Below are 17,858 nucleotides of genomic sequence, written 5' to 3'. Positions count from 1 at the left end.
ATAATGCTTAGTAATGTAGAGAGTAAGTGAAAAGAGGAAGACCCCCAGTGAGATTAATTGAAACCGAGGCAGCAGCAATGGACTCAAACATAACAATTCTAAGGATGACACAGGACAGACTAATGTTTCGCTCTGTTGTACATAGGGTCACTTTGAGTCAGAACCGATTGGACAGCACCTAACAACAAAATATCTGTTATAAAATAAACGACACAATCTATGTTAATTATTTTATGTTTCACAAGTCTTATTATTCATTTGGACTTTAGAAATAGTTTGAGGTAGGGATCAACTTTTTTTTTTTTTTTTTCTGTATATTATTCAGTTAAGTACTATTGTTTTCAAAAAGTTTTTTTTCTTTGTTCATGAGAGTCACCTTAGTCATAAATCAAATGTCCACTTTGGTAGAAGTCCATTTACGGGCATTCATTCTGTTGTTCTTGTTTTTCTTTTCACTGTTACTATGTTGTTGTTGTTGTTAAGTGCCGTCGAGTCGGTTCCGACCCATAGCGACCCTGTACAGGGTTTCCGAGGGTGTAAATCTTTACGGGAGTAGAAAGCCTCATCTTTCTCCCGCGGAGCGGCTGGTAGTTTCGAACCGCTGACCTTAAGGTTCGCAGCCCGATTCGTAACCACTGTTACTATACTGGGGTACTTATCAGGCTTTTATAGTAAGTCTTGGTACTTGGTAGATATTCCACTTCATTATTTTTTAAGAGATCTTTCAAGACTATATTGAGTATTTTTTATTTTCATATCAATTTTAAAATAAACTTGTCATGTTCCTAAAAACAAGCCGACTATAGGAAAAACACTGAGATTTCTAAAGAATTTTCATTGACTCTATAGACCAATTCAGAGAAATGACATTGTAACATTGAGTCTACCAACTGCTGAAAACTGTATGACCCTCCATTAAATCAGATCTTTCTTTCATTACAATCTTTGTTTAAATTTATCCAGTTATTTGATATTTTGTATAGTATCCTGTTTTGACAGTGCAGGATCAGCACTGGACTGTGAACCACAACGCAGGAGTTCAAACCCACCAGCTGTTCATCGGAAACCCTATGCAGGGTCGCTATGAGTCAGAATCAACTCAATGGCACTTTAACAACAGCAATGCTTATACATATTTCCTTTAAAATTTACTTTTATATTTGTTAATGGCACATTGAAACAATTGATTTTTGAATACTGATTTTGATTGTATCCAGCAACCCCGTTAAAATTATTTAATATTTATTCCTATTTTTCAAAAAGTGCTTGTATATAACATACCATTGTATGAAAAGATCCTTTTATTTTTCCCTTCCCAATCTTTGATTTCCTCTTCTTGACAAATAATAAATCCCACAATAATGCATATAGGGACGAAGTGTTCTTCTGTTTGTACATTAAAATCCTTTTTCACAATCAACTACAATGGCCTTACCCCAAGTCCCTAGATCCTCTTCCCCTTAAAGAACAGAGATCTGTCTTCGTTTTCAAGACTAAATCTTTACAGAAATCAGACTGTCGGATCTTTCGCCAGCACAGTGACAGGTGGGTTCCAACAGCCAAAGTTTTAGTTAACAGCCAGTACTTCAACGACGGAGCCAACAGGGTTTCAGAGATGAAACCATCCTAAAATCCCTCCCAACCCAGTGGATTCTAAAGATCAGCGCCAGAACCCGCTGACACAGCGTCAGGTCCCGACAGCGTTAGCGCGTACGGCCGGAATGCGGACCGCTCCGCCCCCTCGCAGCGCAGCCAATCAACGGCCCTCTCTTACGCGGGACTCCAGCGGCCAAAATGGCGGCGGCCGTTGGCGCGGAGGTCTGTTCGTAGTACCGTTGCCCTTCTCAGGTTGCAAACTATGAAAGGAGAAGCGACTGTTGGAGGGGGTCATAGGCGATGAGTCGGCGAAGGAAACATGGGGACGGCCCTGGCCCGAAGGATTCGCTGCGCAAAACAGCAGCGACTGAAGAGTGCAGCTCGGTGGAGCCTGGGAGGAGGCGGCCGAGGTCGACCCGCGGCTCGGGGTTCCGCGGGGCTGGGGACGGGCCTCCCCCGCCAATGCTGCTGCAAGAGCAGCCTCCAGCAGCTGCTTCCTGCAGTAAAAGTAACCCTGAGGGTGAGACGCCGGCAGTGCAGCCTCCCCAGGCTTTGGTGCTGCAGCCCCCCCCCGCCCCCCAGCGCAGCGTGGAGCAGGGAAACGGGGTGCGGGTGGAAGTGGAGCCTGAAGTGAGGTTTCTCTGGTTCAAAGTTACCCATTGCCACTCCCCACGGTTTCACTTCCCGAGATTGCGCACTGCAGTGTTAGAACCGCCTACCCGCTTGTCACCCCTGCACGGGAATGGGTCCTGGAATTGACCTGTTAAGGGACGGAGGCAATTTGGGAGATGCGCCTCTAGTTCTCCGCATTGGGGGAGCCGGTACAGATATCTGAGCGGCCCTTCGCCCTCAACTTGCTTCCTGGGGCATGTTTTCCCCGTAAGCTCTAACCTGGCTCACCTTCGGAACGGGACCACGTGAAAAGTTCCTGCTCTTTCCACAACTTCTTGGCCTTGTCACGTCTCTTTTATGTAAAACCCGGAAATTCCTACATGGACTCTTCCTCAAAGTAGGAAACTAAGGACCCATGCGTTAATTTGGAGTCCTGGTATGGTGCTGTAGGTTAACGCTCTGGACTGCAAGGTTGGCAGTTCAAGCTCATCAGTCACTCCTCGGAAAACCTATATGGTCATTATGAGTCGGAACCGAGGCACTTAACAAAAACAAGTTTTGAGAAGCTCATTATAAACCATGCCAAGAAGTTTAACACATACAAAACTTTTTTCCTAGAGCATCTCTAAAATAAGACTTTTGTTACCTTACTGTTGTGTGCTGATGAATGGATTCCACTCCTAGCAACCCTGCATAAGGTTTCTGAGAGTAGTTGATGAATTTGAACCGCTGGCCGGCATTGCGGTTCATAGGAAGCTTGCAGTCCAGTGCTCTATCCCACAATGCCACGCGAGTCTGTCATTTACTCCCATAATGCAATTCGTTGTGGTTACGGGTTGGGTTGCTAACCTCAAGGTCAGCAGTTCGAAGCTATCAGCTGTACCGGGAGAAAAAGATGAGGCTTTCTGCTGCTCCCTTAAAGATTTATAGGTCCAACTATGAAGTTGGAGTTCTGGTGTGGTGCTGTGGGTTAATGCACTGGACTGCAAAGTCGGTTTGAACCTCAAGGTTGGTGGTTCAAGCTCATTAGCTGCTCCTCGGAAAACCCTATACAGGGTCATTATGGATCGGACCGACTCTGGAACTTAATAGCAACAACAACATGAGTCGGAACCAACTCCATGGCACATAACCAACCAACAACCAAAAGAATGAAAGCAATTTTATGTAGAAATGCAAGTGACAGTACAGGAAGCTTCCCAACAAATGGATCACTTTAACGTTTTGAAACTCTTAGTGTAGATTGAATTTTGTTGTTAGTGCTGTCAAGACCATTCTGACTCGTTCTGATCCTGTATAGGGCTTCTGAGGAGTGGCAGTTGGGTTTGAACCGCTGATCATTGCAGTTCAAACCGGCCTTGGGGTCCGCTGCTCATCCTCCAGTGCCACGTCAGAAAAGAGTTGAATAGAGTTTGTGAAAGGCAGCCAGACTTTTAACTGGATACATTTGACTTTTGAGTCATAATAATAAATTACAGGAGTCGAGGTGTGGCTTGCAGAATAATTCGCATGTCTACAAAGTCAGCTTTAGCCACAAGGTCGGTGATTCAAACCCACCGGTCGCTCCTTGGAAACCCTATACAGGGTCGCTATGAGTTGAAACCAACTCAGCGTTTAACAAAAACAACAGTAAATTGCAGGTGGCTCCCAAAAGACTCTACGACCCAGTGAGAGTTGTTAAGTGCACTCTAGTTGTTTCCGACTCATACTGACCCAGTATAGGGTTTCCACGGAGTGACTGGAGAGTTTGAATCACCGACCTTGAGGTTCAAACTGACCTTGCAGTAGTAAACTTTTCCGATAGCGCCACACCACAATTCCAGTGATAATGTACTGACTAGGTTATATACACGTTTTACAGGGAGCGTGGTAGCTCCATAGGATAAGCACTGGACTATGAACTACAAGGACTGTGTTTCGAGTTCGCATGCCGCTGGGTGAGAGAAAGCTAAGGCTTTTTGTTCCCGCGAAGATGGAAAGCCTCAGAAACGCTAAACATGATCGCTATGAATCAGAATTGACTCCATGGCACTTAACATTAACAACAAAGTTAGTGTCATTCCTAGAGCTTAGGTTATCTGTAAGTATTACATATACTCTTATAAAAATGCTATTATTTGTCATGTGTTGCTGCACAGATTTTTATGTGATGTAAAACCAACATTTCAATTGTAGTTAAAATATGGAGGAAATTTCGATATTGTAGTATTGTATTGTTAAGTGTTGTCAAGTCCTTTCCATAGAGCGGCTGGTGAGTTTGAACCACCGACCTTGCAGTTCAAACCGACCTTGTTGTCCGGTGCTTATTTGACTTTGGAGTTTTTTTGAAGTAAAACGATGCTTTAACATGTAACAGTTATTTGAATCATCGTTTTACACAGAAAAGTATGAGACACCCAGGAGAGTGCCAAAAATAGATTTACTGCCGTGTAACTTCAGTTCTCCAAATGATCCAGATGGACTGAACGATATATTTTGGGATCAGAATTCTCCAACGACAAAGCTGTTAGGTAATTTGTTATTAATGTTTTTATGTGGGTAAATGTTCGATAAATGATTCGGTTTTAACTAAAATTTTAGTCAGCAAACGTGGAGTAACCCTGGTAGCATAATGGATGATGAGCTGGCTTGCTAACTGCAGTATCAGCAGTTTGAATCTACCAGCTGCTCAGTGGGGAAAAAATGAGACTTTCTGCTCCTGTAAACATTTACAAACTGGGAAACCCTATACAGGGTCGATATGAGTCTGAGCCAACTCGGCACACCACTATCACCAATAATAGCATGTGAAACTTTGATATCTACTAAATACTTACTGTTATTTCATTATTGATAGTCATGTCAAGAGTATATAGTGATGAAACCTGTTATTAAAATCACTGTCTTAAGATATGACCACGGGTTGTTATTTTTTTGTTTTTGGGTTGTTTTTTTTAATAGTTTGCTTTACAATATGTAGAAATGTCTTTTGTTTCTTTAGGTAAAGGAAGAAAAAACCAGATTTACACCACAGATAGTGATGAGATTTCTCATATTGTTAATCGTATTGCTCCTCAGGTAAATATCACTAGTTTTATTTATTTATTTTTAAACAGTGGAAAATGTGCAATAAAGCCTGGTGTAGCTCATATCAATGAAAAATAATAACAGTTTACCTTTTATAATTCTCTTTTCCAAAAATACTGCAGTAAAGATTGTTTTTACCTTTTCAACTTCTGAAATGCATTTGAAAAAAACATATTATAAAATTAGCAATGTCTATTTTCTTAAACACATATATTCGTTTAATTTTATGAGTGATTTGGACTAAGTTTGGTGTTTATTTTTAATATTGTGCTTAATAATATAATACTTTTCAAGTTATTGAAATAATAGAATGAGGCAATTCATTAAACTTCTGTGCCTTTTCCTTGTTTCAGTGGCTCTTTTTAATACTGACTTACAGCATAGTGGTTATAAATTGGGCTGCGAACCTTAAGGTCAGCAGTTCGAAACTACCAGCTGTTCGGCAGGAGAAAGATGAGGCTTTCTGCTCCCGTAGAGATTTGCAGCCTCGGAAACCCTGTACAGGGTCGCTATGGGTCGGAACTCACTCAACAGCACTTGACAACAACAAATAAAATCATGAAGAAACATTTGTCCAGGTGGAAAAAACACTAGGTTGGAGTTAGTTTTGAATCGTCTCCTGTGTTGAGTGGCCTTTGTCAAGTTACTGAAGCTCTCAGAATCTCAATTCACTCAGGCATATATATATTAGAATTATTACTTGTCTTGCTTTAATGAGGATTAAAATGGCAATATATGTTAAAATCAAACAACTAGCACAGTCAAAACAAATCTGTTGCTACTAGCTCTACATTCCATGTTTGGCATGTCATAGAAATTCATTTTACATTGGGTTAATTAGTTAAATAGCATTTATGCCATATTACTACTTACGTTATAAGTTAACAATAGATCTTCATTAATTGTGGGTTTCACATGAAAGAGGCAAATAAAATGTGTTTGGGCTGGCCAGCCTAAATAGTGATAGAAAGATAGTTGAGTAAATTATTGGATCCTTTACCTAAATGGGCTGGAAATAATAGCTCATATAAAGAATGGAAACAGTGTGCAAGTGGTAGCTTGTATAAAGCAAAAAATAAAGTGAAATTTGCTTGGTTTTCGATGTTTCCCTCTTCAGCTCAGCACTTTTAAAAAGCATATAAATCTTTGGCAGTATCAAAGTCAGCTTAAAATTTGTGATGTTCTCTGAAAGTGTTCTCAACATGAAACAGATAATTCTGTTGTTTCTTTTTAGGTGAGCTATTCTGGTCAAACTGTTAATTTCCCCTTAATGTTTTCAGAGATGGCATATCTTTTTTAAATGTGTACTTCCAGTTTAATTGAAAGTTAATTCACTTTCTTTAGCAATTTTTTTATACAGTGTTGAGTATTCAAGGTATATATTTTTATATCATATTATACAGTATACTCTTTAGGATTAAATGAAGTAATGTGTATAGGTACACCATGTATAACACCTGGAGTATAGTGGGAATCAATGTGAAATGATTTTTGATAATGAAATTTAAGAAATGTAACCCTTATAAGTAAGTGTTATAAATATGCATATGTAGGTTTATGTATATACATAAAAGTTGGATATTATAAAATTATCTTAATTCTCTGAAAATTGAATTAATTAAAAATTGCTTGGCAAAAGTTCACAATGAGATCACTAAGAATGTCATTTTCCTTACATTCAAAATTGTGTTGGAATAAGAAGGGGAAAATAGAGTCTGAAAGGGAAATTACTATTTCCTAGAGTATTTCATGAAGTTAAATCAATGTATACAAATGAGCATCTAAGAAAACTGCTGGTGGATTATTAAGGATTTTAAAGTACTGAATTGTTGAGCTCTTTTCACCTAAACCTAGTATGTAAATTTAAAGTGACATTTTCCTTATTGTGCTAGAGACTGAGATATTATTGCAAGAGGCTTTGCCTTCATATAAGGAGCCCTAGAGGCACAGTAGGTTAAGCTTTGCACAGCTAACAGAAAAGTTGGCAATTCACCAGAAACATGAGGCAAAAGTTCCTGCAAAGATTTACAGCGTCAGAAATGTTGGGAGCAATTCTGCTCTGTCCTATAGAGTTGTTATAAAGTAGAATCCACTTGATGTTATTGAGTTTGAGGTTTTTGTTATAGTTGTTGTTGATTCTGCCTGCAACTAACCTACAGTCTAGGGATTAAGTTATTATACTTTGTTGTCTCCTTTCATTCTAGATAATAAAGAATTAAAGTAGAAAGTGTGTCTTCTATTTCATTTGTTGGTTGGGTTTTTACCTAATATGTAAAGCTCCTTCTCTAATTTTTCTACATGCTCAGTGATTGTGAAGTCATAGCAAAAATAGACAGAACTAAAATGGCTTTTTCCTTGATTGTGTTTTTTTTCTTTGGCTTTCTCTTATTTTTGTTCTCATTTTATTCTCATTCTTGCATCTGTTCTGAACTTGCTTTGACCCCTTGTTCCTGACTTTAATTCCATCTGTATAGTCTAAATTCAGGTCCACATGGGCTTTTAGATAGAGATTATAATGGGAGAAGGGAAAATTTGGAGAATCAGATGATGCATTAAGTATTCCAATTTTGCCTCTTTTTATTCTCAATTCTGATGACTTATGCCATACAGTTTATTTCTGATATTTATTTTTATGAGTATATTATGAAAATTGAAATAAGTTGTTCTTTTTTTGAGAAAGCATGAGTTTTTACTAGTAAATATGCATTATATAAAAATTTTTAGAACTTTAATTTTTAATTTTTAAAAAAATAAGGAATTTTAAATCTTGAATGTTTTTTCTGTACCTGAAACAGAAATTGAAAAACTTGATATTGCCGTCTCTCAATTTCTCATTGTTTTAAAATTTACTTTATAATGAACTCTTCACCCGAATTTGTTGTCCTAGGAAAAATGTCAAAGTAGTTAAAGATTGTTTTCTTTCCTCCCTTACTTTTTCTTTCTTTCTTTCTTTTTTTTTTTTTTTTTACTTCTGCACATCTTTACTTCTCTCTGCCAAAGGATGAAAGACCAAGCACAAACTCTATGCTAGGCATATGGATTGGTGAAACTGCTATTCCTTGTACTCCCAGTGTAACAAAAGGGAAATCAAGAGCAAAAAGCAGCGGCATTAAGTGAGTTCAAACTTTTCTGCAATTCAGTGAAGGAAATATTTTTAATAGTATTCTCTTTTTTAAAAATATGTATTAAAATGACTAGTAAAACCTTTCCTTAGTCTGACATGTAAAATTCAGAGTGAAAATAGTGATCTTAAAGTTTCTTTGTTTTATAATATCAAAATATGTTAAGTAGCAATGGAATATTTATAGTGGCTCTTAGAACATTTCTCAGTGATAATATTTTGAATGTTTAATAGGTTAAAAACACAAAATCAAGAAGAAGAACTTATGAAGTTGGCAAAGCAGTTTGATAAAAATATGGAAGAACTTGATGTGATTCAAGAGCAAAGCAGTAGGAATCATGATTTTGCCCAGATGATTTCAGAAACAGAGACGTTAAATGAATATAAAGAGAATTTACAGATACAGTCATTATGTCATGAAATTCCTGAAATAGATACTGCTGTGATAAAGAAGCCAGTGAAGGAAAGCACCAAGGTATCAACGGCAAATGATCAAAATAGCAGTAACAAGTTATTTGATCAAAATGTTGAAGCAGCTTTTAATGCCATTTTTGATGGTTCCACTCAGAAATGTAGTGGGTGTTTAAGCCAAGATCGGTCAGATGCTTTTTTGAACACCAGTAACAACACTGCCTGTCGAAAGGAAAATACTTTGAAAGAGGAGAAAGTCGTTACCAGTGAGACTCTGATCGCTGTTAAACTACAAAATAAAGCCCCAGGATCACTTTCTTCTCAAGTAGACACTCCCATCATGACAAAATCATGTGTGACTTCCTGTGTGAAGGAGACAGAAACTTTTAGTAAACACATTGATCCCTTTGCTCCCAGTGACTTTGAGAAGAATTGGGAACAATTACGCAGAAGTGAAACTCTTGTGATGCAAACTGTGGAAATGCCAGAACTGCTTCCTGTGTCGAAAGTACCTCATGTTGCTGTTCACAAGGATCTTTATATTTTTAACAATAAAAATGATAAAAGTAAGTCAAGAACCGTTGTAAGTTTAGATGCCAGGCTAAATGATTCCAAAATTTTACAAAATCTTCCTTCAAAAACATGTAACAAAGAATTAATAGATGCTGAAAAACATAACTTTTTGCCAGATCCAAATGATAAATCAAACAAATTGTCATCCACTGGAAATAAAATGAAATTTGAACAATCTTGCAACAAAATTATTTTTCAAGACAAAATTCAAGATTGTGCCCTTGCGTCTAAAAAAATAAAGGAAGATACTCCTGCTAAGTTTACTTCTACTGTAAATGCTTCTGAAAAGAAGTCTGCTTTGAACAAAGGATGTTTTAATGAACAAAAATGTAAGCCCATTTTTAATCAGTCCGTTAAAATAGCTGCTAAAACAGATCTTTTTGACTCTACAGCTTCAGCCGGTGAAACCAAATCAGATGGTAACCCAAATCAGACTAATGCACCACATTTAGGTACTTTCCTGGATGATTGGAATGATCCATCATTTGCCAACGAAGTTATTGAAGCATGCCATCAACTAGAGAATACCTGGGAAACCGATGATGTAGACGATGATTTGTTATACCAGGCATGTGATGATGTTGAAAGACTAACACAGCAACAAACCATTACAAATGAGAGCAAGATACCAGAAAAGATAGTTGAAGTCAATAATAATTCCAAATTTGGAGCTAAAAACATGTCTATGACATCTAAGCAGGGAAGACAGTTGATGCGACCAAAGCATTTGAATCTGGATAGCCTTACAGTACAACCATCCATAACAAATAGTTCACAAGTAAATCAATCAGTGAAGATGGAGAAGGGGGAAACTTCCAGAAACACTCCGAGTATTTTAGGTACCACAACAAATTTAACTATGTATTCTAAGAACTCAAATGATGACATCAGTAATATGCATGTTTCTTGGAATAACAGTGATGTTCCAGTAAAAGGGAATAGTTCCAAGTTGGTTCTGGCAGGAAGTTCAAGTTGGAATGTGAGTTCAGGGCATATGAATATAGGAATTTCTGCTGCTAATAAGCTGACTACTCAGCGTTTGTTACATAGGACAGTAAAAGAAGAAACTCAGACTGATCTTAACAAAGCAACTAAATTTTCAAAATACACATTTACCAGGATGAAAAATTCTCAGACTCAATCTCAGTTTAATCAAAGTTGTTTAACAGGAAGTAAATCTGGTGCCAAAACTACACAGAGTTTAGAGGAAAAGAAAACTCCAACTAACAACCCGTTATGTGATGAGGAGGTTGTTCAGCAGCAGTCTTTGATAAAACTTTCTGAATCTGTAAAACAACCTTCAAAAGGTATGTGTATAATAATTTCTTTTAGAAGTATCATCTTGGAAAGTAGTTATTGTTTTGAATTTTAGTAAAGTATAAGGAGCTCTGGTAGCGTAGTGGTTACGAATCGGGCTGCGAACCATAAGGTCAGCAGTTTCGAAACTACCAGCGGTTCCGCGGGAGAAAGATGAGGCGTTCTGCTCCCGTAAAGATTAACAGCCTCGGAAACCCTGTGCAGGGTCGCTGTGAGTCGGAACCGACTCCACGGCACATAACAACAACAACAACAACAATAAGATAAAAAACATTCTAAATGATATTTGTCTTAGGCCGACTTCTCTAGAGAAGCAAAGCCAGCAAAGCTTGGATGTATGTGGGTGTGTGTGTGTTGTGTGTGTATGTATATGTATATATATACACACTGTGCTTAGCAGTCCACCACAGTGATTATCCTTTGTACCACCAGGGCTACTTTAGATACAAGATCCAGATCTGCAAAGGTCAATTAAGTTTTGCATGTTGTTGCTAGTGCTGTCAAGTCAGTTCTGACCCATCGTGACCCTGTATACAGTTTCTGAGGAGCAGCTGGTGAGCTTGAACCACCAACCTTGCAGTTCAAACCAACTTTGCAGTCTAGTGCATCAACCCACAGTGCACACCAGGAGTCTAGTTTTGCCTGAGGACCCAAAAGATTGTTAGCAGGTGGGACTCTGCATCAAACATCCTTTCAATTGTTTGGCTGCTCATAGCAGGTCTCATCATGGAGGTGATTCCAGTATATTAGAATTATCTAGTCATTCTGGGGGATTACTATTGCCTTACTGACAAATCGTTAAGAATTTAGGTCCAGCTAAGTTGAAAACCTTAACTGTCACAGTGTTTAACTAGAATTATTAAAGTAGTTCTTAACAAATAATTGTGCAGTAGTATACACAGAGAATAAGTGGTATATTTTTCAGTGTTAAGTGGAATTCTTTTTCCAGCATTTTAATACAGTGAGTGGCGTATAGTAGGCATTCAGTAGATTTTAGGGAATTGTTTATGAATTGTTTCCTTGGATAATCACACTTGCTGTTGTAGTGTTAAGATGGTTTACTAAATATTTCATTGTTTTGTAACTTATACCTGCTTATACTAGCAGAGCATTGAGGTGAACAATATTTGAAAATTCAGAGCATTCTATTTAAACCTTTGTTGATATAATATCTGATATAAAACTAATTGTTACTTATAACAGTTGTGATTTATTTACCTGACATAACCTATCTTTGGTTCCTCTCATCCCTCTCCTACTCCCAAATTCTGTATTCTACCAATATGTTCCATTGTTTCTGTCTCAAAATGTTACCTTAACACTGGATATTTCTCTGACTCTTTACTGCTACTTTTCTCCAAGACAACATTTCTTGACTAGCCTACTGCCTTTCTTTTATTTGTCCCTTTCAATTCTAGTCTCCACATAGCTGAGCAAGCTTTTACAAATGGGCAAACCTGGCATTTCTATGCTTAAAACCACTATGAGAGCCAACCTATCGTATTTCAAATACACTACTGATTTGCACTGAGCTACAAGGTCCTTCCTGCATTCCCGCTCCTTAACCTGCCAGTTCATCCTATTTCATTCCATTTGTCCTTTATCTACTAAACCTTAGCTGTACCAGGTGTCTTTCATCTCTCCAAATAGAATAGTTCTGGAACTTTTCACAAAACTCCTGTTCCTCCCCAACATTTGACTCTCCCCTACCCTCTTAGCTTGGTTGTTGCTTTACTCTCCTGAGGCCTCAATTGAAGTATCGCCCTCCCACAACAGCCTTCCTTGAATAGTCTATAAACTAACTTTCACCCTGAGATTTGACATCTACCTTGACTTCATTGTTTAAAAAAATACCACAGGGTGCAATTAAATATTTATTTAATGATATGGTCTCTCTTAAGAATAACAACATCTGGCACTTAGAAGGGTACAGAGTAAATATTTGAATGAATATACAGTGTTAAATATCTGCTGTTGTTGTTGTTAAGTGCCGTCAAGTCGGTTCCGACCCATAGCGACCCTGTACAGGGTTTCCAAGGGTGTAAATCTTTACGGGAGTAGAAAGCCTCATCTTTCTCCCGTGGAGCGGCTGGTAGTTTCGAACCGCTGACCTTAAGGTTCGCAGCCCGATTCGTGTATTTCTTTAAATGAAATCGAATCTCTGATTGTAATCATTTGTCGTTTTCATTACCCAGCACTCTCTTGTAACCTCTTGTCATCATAGATGCTATTTCCTTCCCTGAAGCATAGTGCTTCCTCATACATACTCCATTTGTCATTTCAGATTCAGTGTATTCTGACTGCTCAAAGTGATTGACATTCACTCTGTGTTTCTACAATAGCTAGTGCTAACTTTAATTACAGCATTTGCTATGTTGTTGTTGTTAAGTGCCATTGAGTCGGTTCCAACCCATAGCGATCCTGAACAGGGTTTCCAAGGCTATAAATCTTTACGGGAGCAGAAACTCTCATCTTTCTCCTGCGGAGAAGCTGGTAGTTTCGAACTGCTGACCTTGGGGTTCGCAGCCTGATTCGTAACCACTACGTGAATTATAGATCTTCTTAAATCTTTCTCAGTTGAGGCTAAGGATAGGAATCTATTACGGAGAACAATGCTAATATAATGGTGGGGGTTCCGTTTCTTTTTACATTAGATTATCATTGTTTAGATTTGAAATGTTAGATTATATCAGTTATTTTCTAGTTTTTTGTTTTTTAAAAAAACAAAACAGAATAGTTGGAAATAAAATATCAAGTCCCCTGTTTTTCCTTTCCTAGGATCATTTTCAGGGGAAGTCACAGTTAGCAGTTTAATATGCATCATTCAGTAATTTCTATGCGTATAGAAATGAGTCTGTGTGCCTTTGTGTGTGCGTAGAATTGTTTAAATAAATGGAATTATATATTTACTACTTATGGAGTCCTGGTGTGGACTAATGCACTGGACTGCAAAGTCAATTTGAGCAATAAAATTGGAACTTCAAACCTACCAGTTGTTCCTCGGAAACCTATAGGGTCGCTATGCGTCTGAATTAACTCAACGGCACTTAACAACAATGTATACACTATTTGGAGTCCTGGTGGGGTGCTGCAGGATAATGCCCTGGACCTCAAGGTCAGTTTGAGCCTTATGGTTGGCAGTTCAAACCCACCAGCCACTCCTTGAAAACTCTGTAGGGTCGCTATGAGTTGAAATGTACTCAACGGCACTTAACAACAACCTACTATTTACTGAGCCCTGGTGGCACTGTGGGTTAGGTGTTGGGCTGCTAACTGGAAGGTCAGTGGTTCAAATTCACCAATTACACTGTGGGAGAAAGAAGAGGCTATTCTGTAAAGATATAGTCTCAATTGCCATGAGTTATCAACTTGATGGCAGGAGCAGTTATGGTATGCTCACTATTTGATAGCCGTGTTGGTACATACAGATTGCTTCAGTCATCCTGACTCTTAGTATAGTGTAATTATGTGGGTGTACCGTAATCTATTTAAGGAGCTCTGGTGACGTAGTGGTTACGAATCGGGCTGCGAATCATAAGGTCAGCAGTTAGAAACTACCAGCTGTTCCGCGGGAGAAAGATGAGGCTTTCTGCTCCCCCGTAAAGATTTACAGCCTCGGAAACCCTGTACAGGGTCGCTATGAGTCAGAACCAACTCCACGGCACATAACCAACCACCACCATAATCTATTTAACTTGTTTCTTACTGATGTATGTTTAGGTTATTTGTAGTTTTTAGCAGTCATAAAGTATACTACAGTGAATATTGCATCCTGGCTTCTAAGGAGCATTCTGGTTGTTTTTCTTCCAACACAGATTTGTTTGTTCTTCTGGCAGTCCATGGTACTTTTAATAGTCTTCTCCAACACCATCATTCAAATGCATCTATTCTTCTACAGTCTTCCTTATTCATTGTCCAACTTTTACATACATATGAGGCTATTGAAAATACCATAACTTGGCTCAGGCTCACCTTTGCCCTTAAACTGACTTCCTTGCTCTTTAACACTTTAAAAGAGACCTTTTGCAGCAGATTTGCCTTATGTTATTTCATTTCTTGACTGCTGTTTCCGAGAGTACTGATGGTGAATCCAAGCAAAATGAAGTCTTTGACAACTTCAGTCTTTTTTTCCATTTATCATGATGTTGTTTACTGGTCCAGTTGTGTTTTTTTTTTTTTATCTTTACCTTGAGATGCAATCCTTACTGAAGACTACTGATCTTCATCAGTAAGTATCTTAAGTCCACTTTGTTTCCAACAATCAAGGTAGTATCTTCATATCGCAGGTGGTTTAATGAGTCTTCCTCCAATCCTGATACCACATTCTTCTTCATATAACCCAGCTTCTCAGATTATTTGCTCAGCATATAAATTGAATATGTATGGTAAAATTAAACATCCCTGGTACATTCTTTCCTGATATTAAAACATTCAGTGTTCCCTTGTTCTGTTCTAACAACTGCTTCCTGTTCTATGAATAGCTTCCTCATAAGCACAATTAAGTGCTTTGGAATACCCATTCTTCACAATGTTATGCAGAATTTATTATGACCCTACAAAGTTGAAAGACTTTGCATAGTCAGTAAAGCACATGTGAACATCGTTGTGGTACTCTGCTTTCATCCAACATCCATCTGATGTCAGCAATGATATCCCTAGATCCACATCCTCTTCTGAATCCAGCTTGAATTTCTGGTAGTTCTCCATTGATATACTGTTGCAACCGGTTTAGAATTTTACTTGCATGTGATATATTAATGATATTGTTCGGTGATTTCAATGTCCTATTGGGTCACCTCTCTTTGGAATGGGCACAAATGACTCTGTTCCAATCAGTTGTGTAGGTAGTTACCTGTCTTCCAAATTTTTTTTGCTTACATAAGTGAACACCTCAAGTGCTACTCAGTTTATTGAAAGATTTAAATTTGTGTTCCCTCTATTCCTCTTGTTGCTGTTGTTGTTAAGTACCTTCCAATTAGTGTCAGCTCATAGCGATCCTGTACAGTGTTTCTGAAGAGTGGTTAGTGGGTGTGTGAACCACTGACCTGGTGGTTAGCAGTCCACTTTTTATCCCATAGCACTACACTATAACTCCTGGAACCTGGTTTTTCACCAGTACCTTCATTGCAGCTTGCCCTTCTTCCTTCAGTACTATCGGTTTTTGATCAGATACTACCAGTTGAAATGGTTGAATATTGATCATTTCACTTGGTTTCAGTGACTGTGTATTCTTTCTATCTTATTCATTCAGTATTTTCCTCTTAAGATCCTTCAGTATTTCAAGTTGAGGATTGAATTTTTTTTTAGCTTTTTCAGCTTGAGAAATGCTGAACATATCTTTCCCTTTTGGTGTTTTAACTCTAGGTCTTGGCACATTTCATTATAATACGTGACTTTGTATTCTTGAGCTGCCCTTTAAAATTTTCTGTGCAGCTCTTTTCCTCATTTCTTCCATTCAATTTAACTTCTCTTCACTCAAGAACAAGTTTCACAGTTTTGACATCCATGTTTTTTCTTTTCTTTCCTGTGCTTTTAATGACTTTTTGCTTTTTCCTATATGATCTTGATGTCTTTCCACAACTCTTATGTTCCAGGCATTAGTTTCTAATGTATTAAATCTGTTCTTGAGATGAATTCTAAATTCAAGTGGGATTCAAGGTCATTTTGTTGGTTCATGTGGATTTGTTTGAATTTTCTTTAGTGCCATTCTAACAATTTTCTTGATTTTTTAATTGAGGTGCAGTCAATACTGAACGCTTAAAATCTACATAAGTATTTTAAGCCTCTTCACTTCCAGCAAACGAGGTTGTATCATCTGCATATCATAGGTTGCTACTGAGTCTTCCTTCATTCCTGATGCCCTTGTTCTTCTTCACCTGATCTAGCTTCTCATATTTGCTCAGTATACAGATTGAATAAGTGTGGGGAAAGTATACAACTATGACAAACACCTTTCCTGATTTTAAACCATTCATTAGCCACCTTTTTCTGTCCCATCAACTGCTTCTTGGACTATGTAAAGGTCCCTCATGAGCACCATTAAGTATTCTAGAATACCCATTCTTCACAATGTTATCCATAGGTTTTCATGATCCACAGTCAAAAACCTTTGCATAATCAGTAAAACACAAGTAAACATCTTTCTGGAATTCTCTGCTTTCAGCCAAGATCCATTTGACTTCAGCAGTGATACCATTCATCCTACGTCCTCTACTAAATCCAGCTTGAAATCCAGCTTGAAAATCTGTCGATACACTGTTGCAGCCATTTCTTAATTATCTTCAGCAAAATTTTACTTGCATGTGTCATTATATTGTTTAATAATTTGCATTCCACTGGGTCATCTGTCTTCAGAATGGACACAGATATGGATCTCTTCCAGTTGGTTGGCCAGATAGCTATCTTTCAAATGTCTTGGCATAGATGAGTGAACGACTCCAGTACCTCTTCAGTTTGGTGGACGATCCTTGTTTTTCGCTAATGCCGTCAGAGCAATTTGGATTTCTTCCTTCAGTATCATCAGTTCTTGATGACATACTACCATACTACCTCTTGAAATGCTTAAACATTGACTATTTCGGGGTTTTTTGGGGTTTTTTCTACTTATTCATTTTATTTGTTTATTCATTTGTCTTATCAAATATCAAAATATTTTGTCTTATCACATGCATCCTAAGTGTGTCAGAGGCTAAGATAACTGAAGGACAAAAGGGTGGCTGCAACATATACACATATTCTCACAGCCACTTTGAGATCAATGAGACAAGGATACATCCATTGCTTCAGTAAAACTGTAATTTTAACAAATGACAATGAAACCAGAGTGATTCAACCCTTATCTTGCTTCTCTCCACTGTCATTAAGAGCAATAGGCTAACAGGAAAGAGTGGGTCTTGGCTTATTTAAAGGAAATCTTTTTTTTCTTCCAAGAAAGAAAAGAAATGATTAAGAGAATGCACACTGACTGTTGAGTCAGGTCTCAGAATTGCAGGGGAATTCATGTCAAAAACTTGCAGGTGTGATCTCAGAAATACGATAAGCAGAGAAAATGTTGACCCTACTTGAGAAGACCATTTCTTTTTGGTACAGTGACTCTGTATATACGTTCCATCTTCTTTTCATATTCCTGCATCATTCAATATTTTGCCCATGTTGTTGTTTT

At 38.0% G+C, this 17,858-nt stretch overlaps 1 protein-coding gene across 1 annotated transcript in view; it reads left to right on the top strand.

The window, feature by feature from the left end:
* The first annotated feature begins 1,896 nt into the window (after nucleotides 1–1,896).
* ETAA1 (Ewing tumor-associated antigen 1) overlaps nucleotides 1,897–17,858 on the top strand; it is a 22,018-nt gene continuing 6,056 nt past the window's right edge. The window contains exons 1-5 of the mRNA XM_006862946.1: nucleotides 1,897–2,116; nucleotides 4,590–4,718; nucleotides 5,189–5,265; nucleotides 8,275–8,387; nucleotides 8,630–10,686. Of these exons, the coding sequence (XP_006863008.1) occupies nucleotides 1,897–2,116; nucleotides 4,590–4,718; nucleotides 5,189–5,265; nucleotides 8,275–8,387; nucleotides 8,630–10,686 (2,596 nt within the window). The remainder of the gene's footprint in view (nucleotides 2,117–4,589; nucleotides 4,719–5,188; nucleotides 5,266–8,274; nucleotides 8,388–8,629; nucleotides 10,687–17,858) is intronic.

The sequence above is a fragment of the Chrysochloris asiatica genome, unplaced genomic scaffold (assembly GCF_000296735.1).
Source record: "Chrysochloris asiatica unplaced genomic scaffold, ChrAsi1.0 scaffold00052, whole genome shotgun sequence".
Classification (NCBI taxonomy): domain Eukaryota; kingdom Metazoa; phylum Chordata; class Mammalia; order Afrosoricida; family Chrysochloridae; genus Chrysochloris; species Chrysochloris asiatica.
The sequence above is the reverse complement of the archived record's forward strand: the minus strand, read 5'-3'. Positions and strand labels throughout refer to the sequence as shown.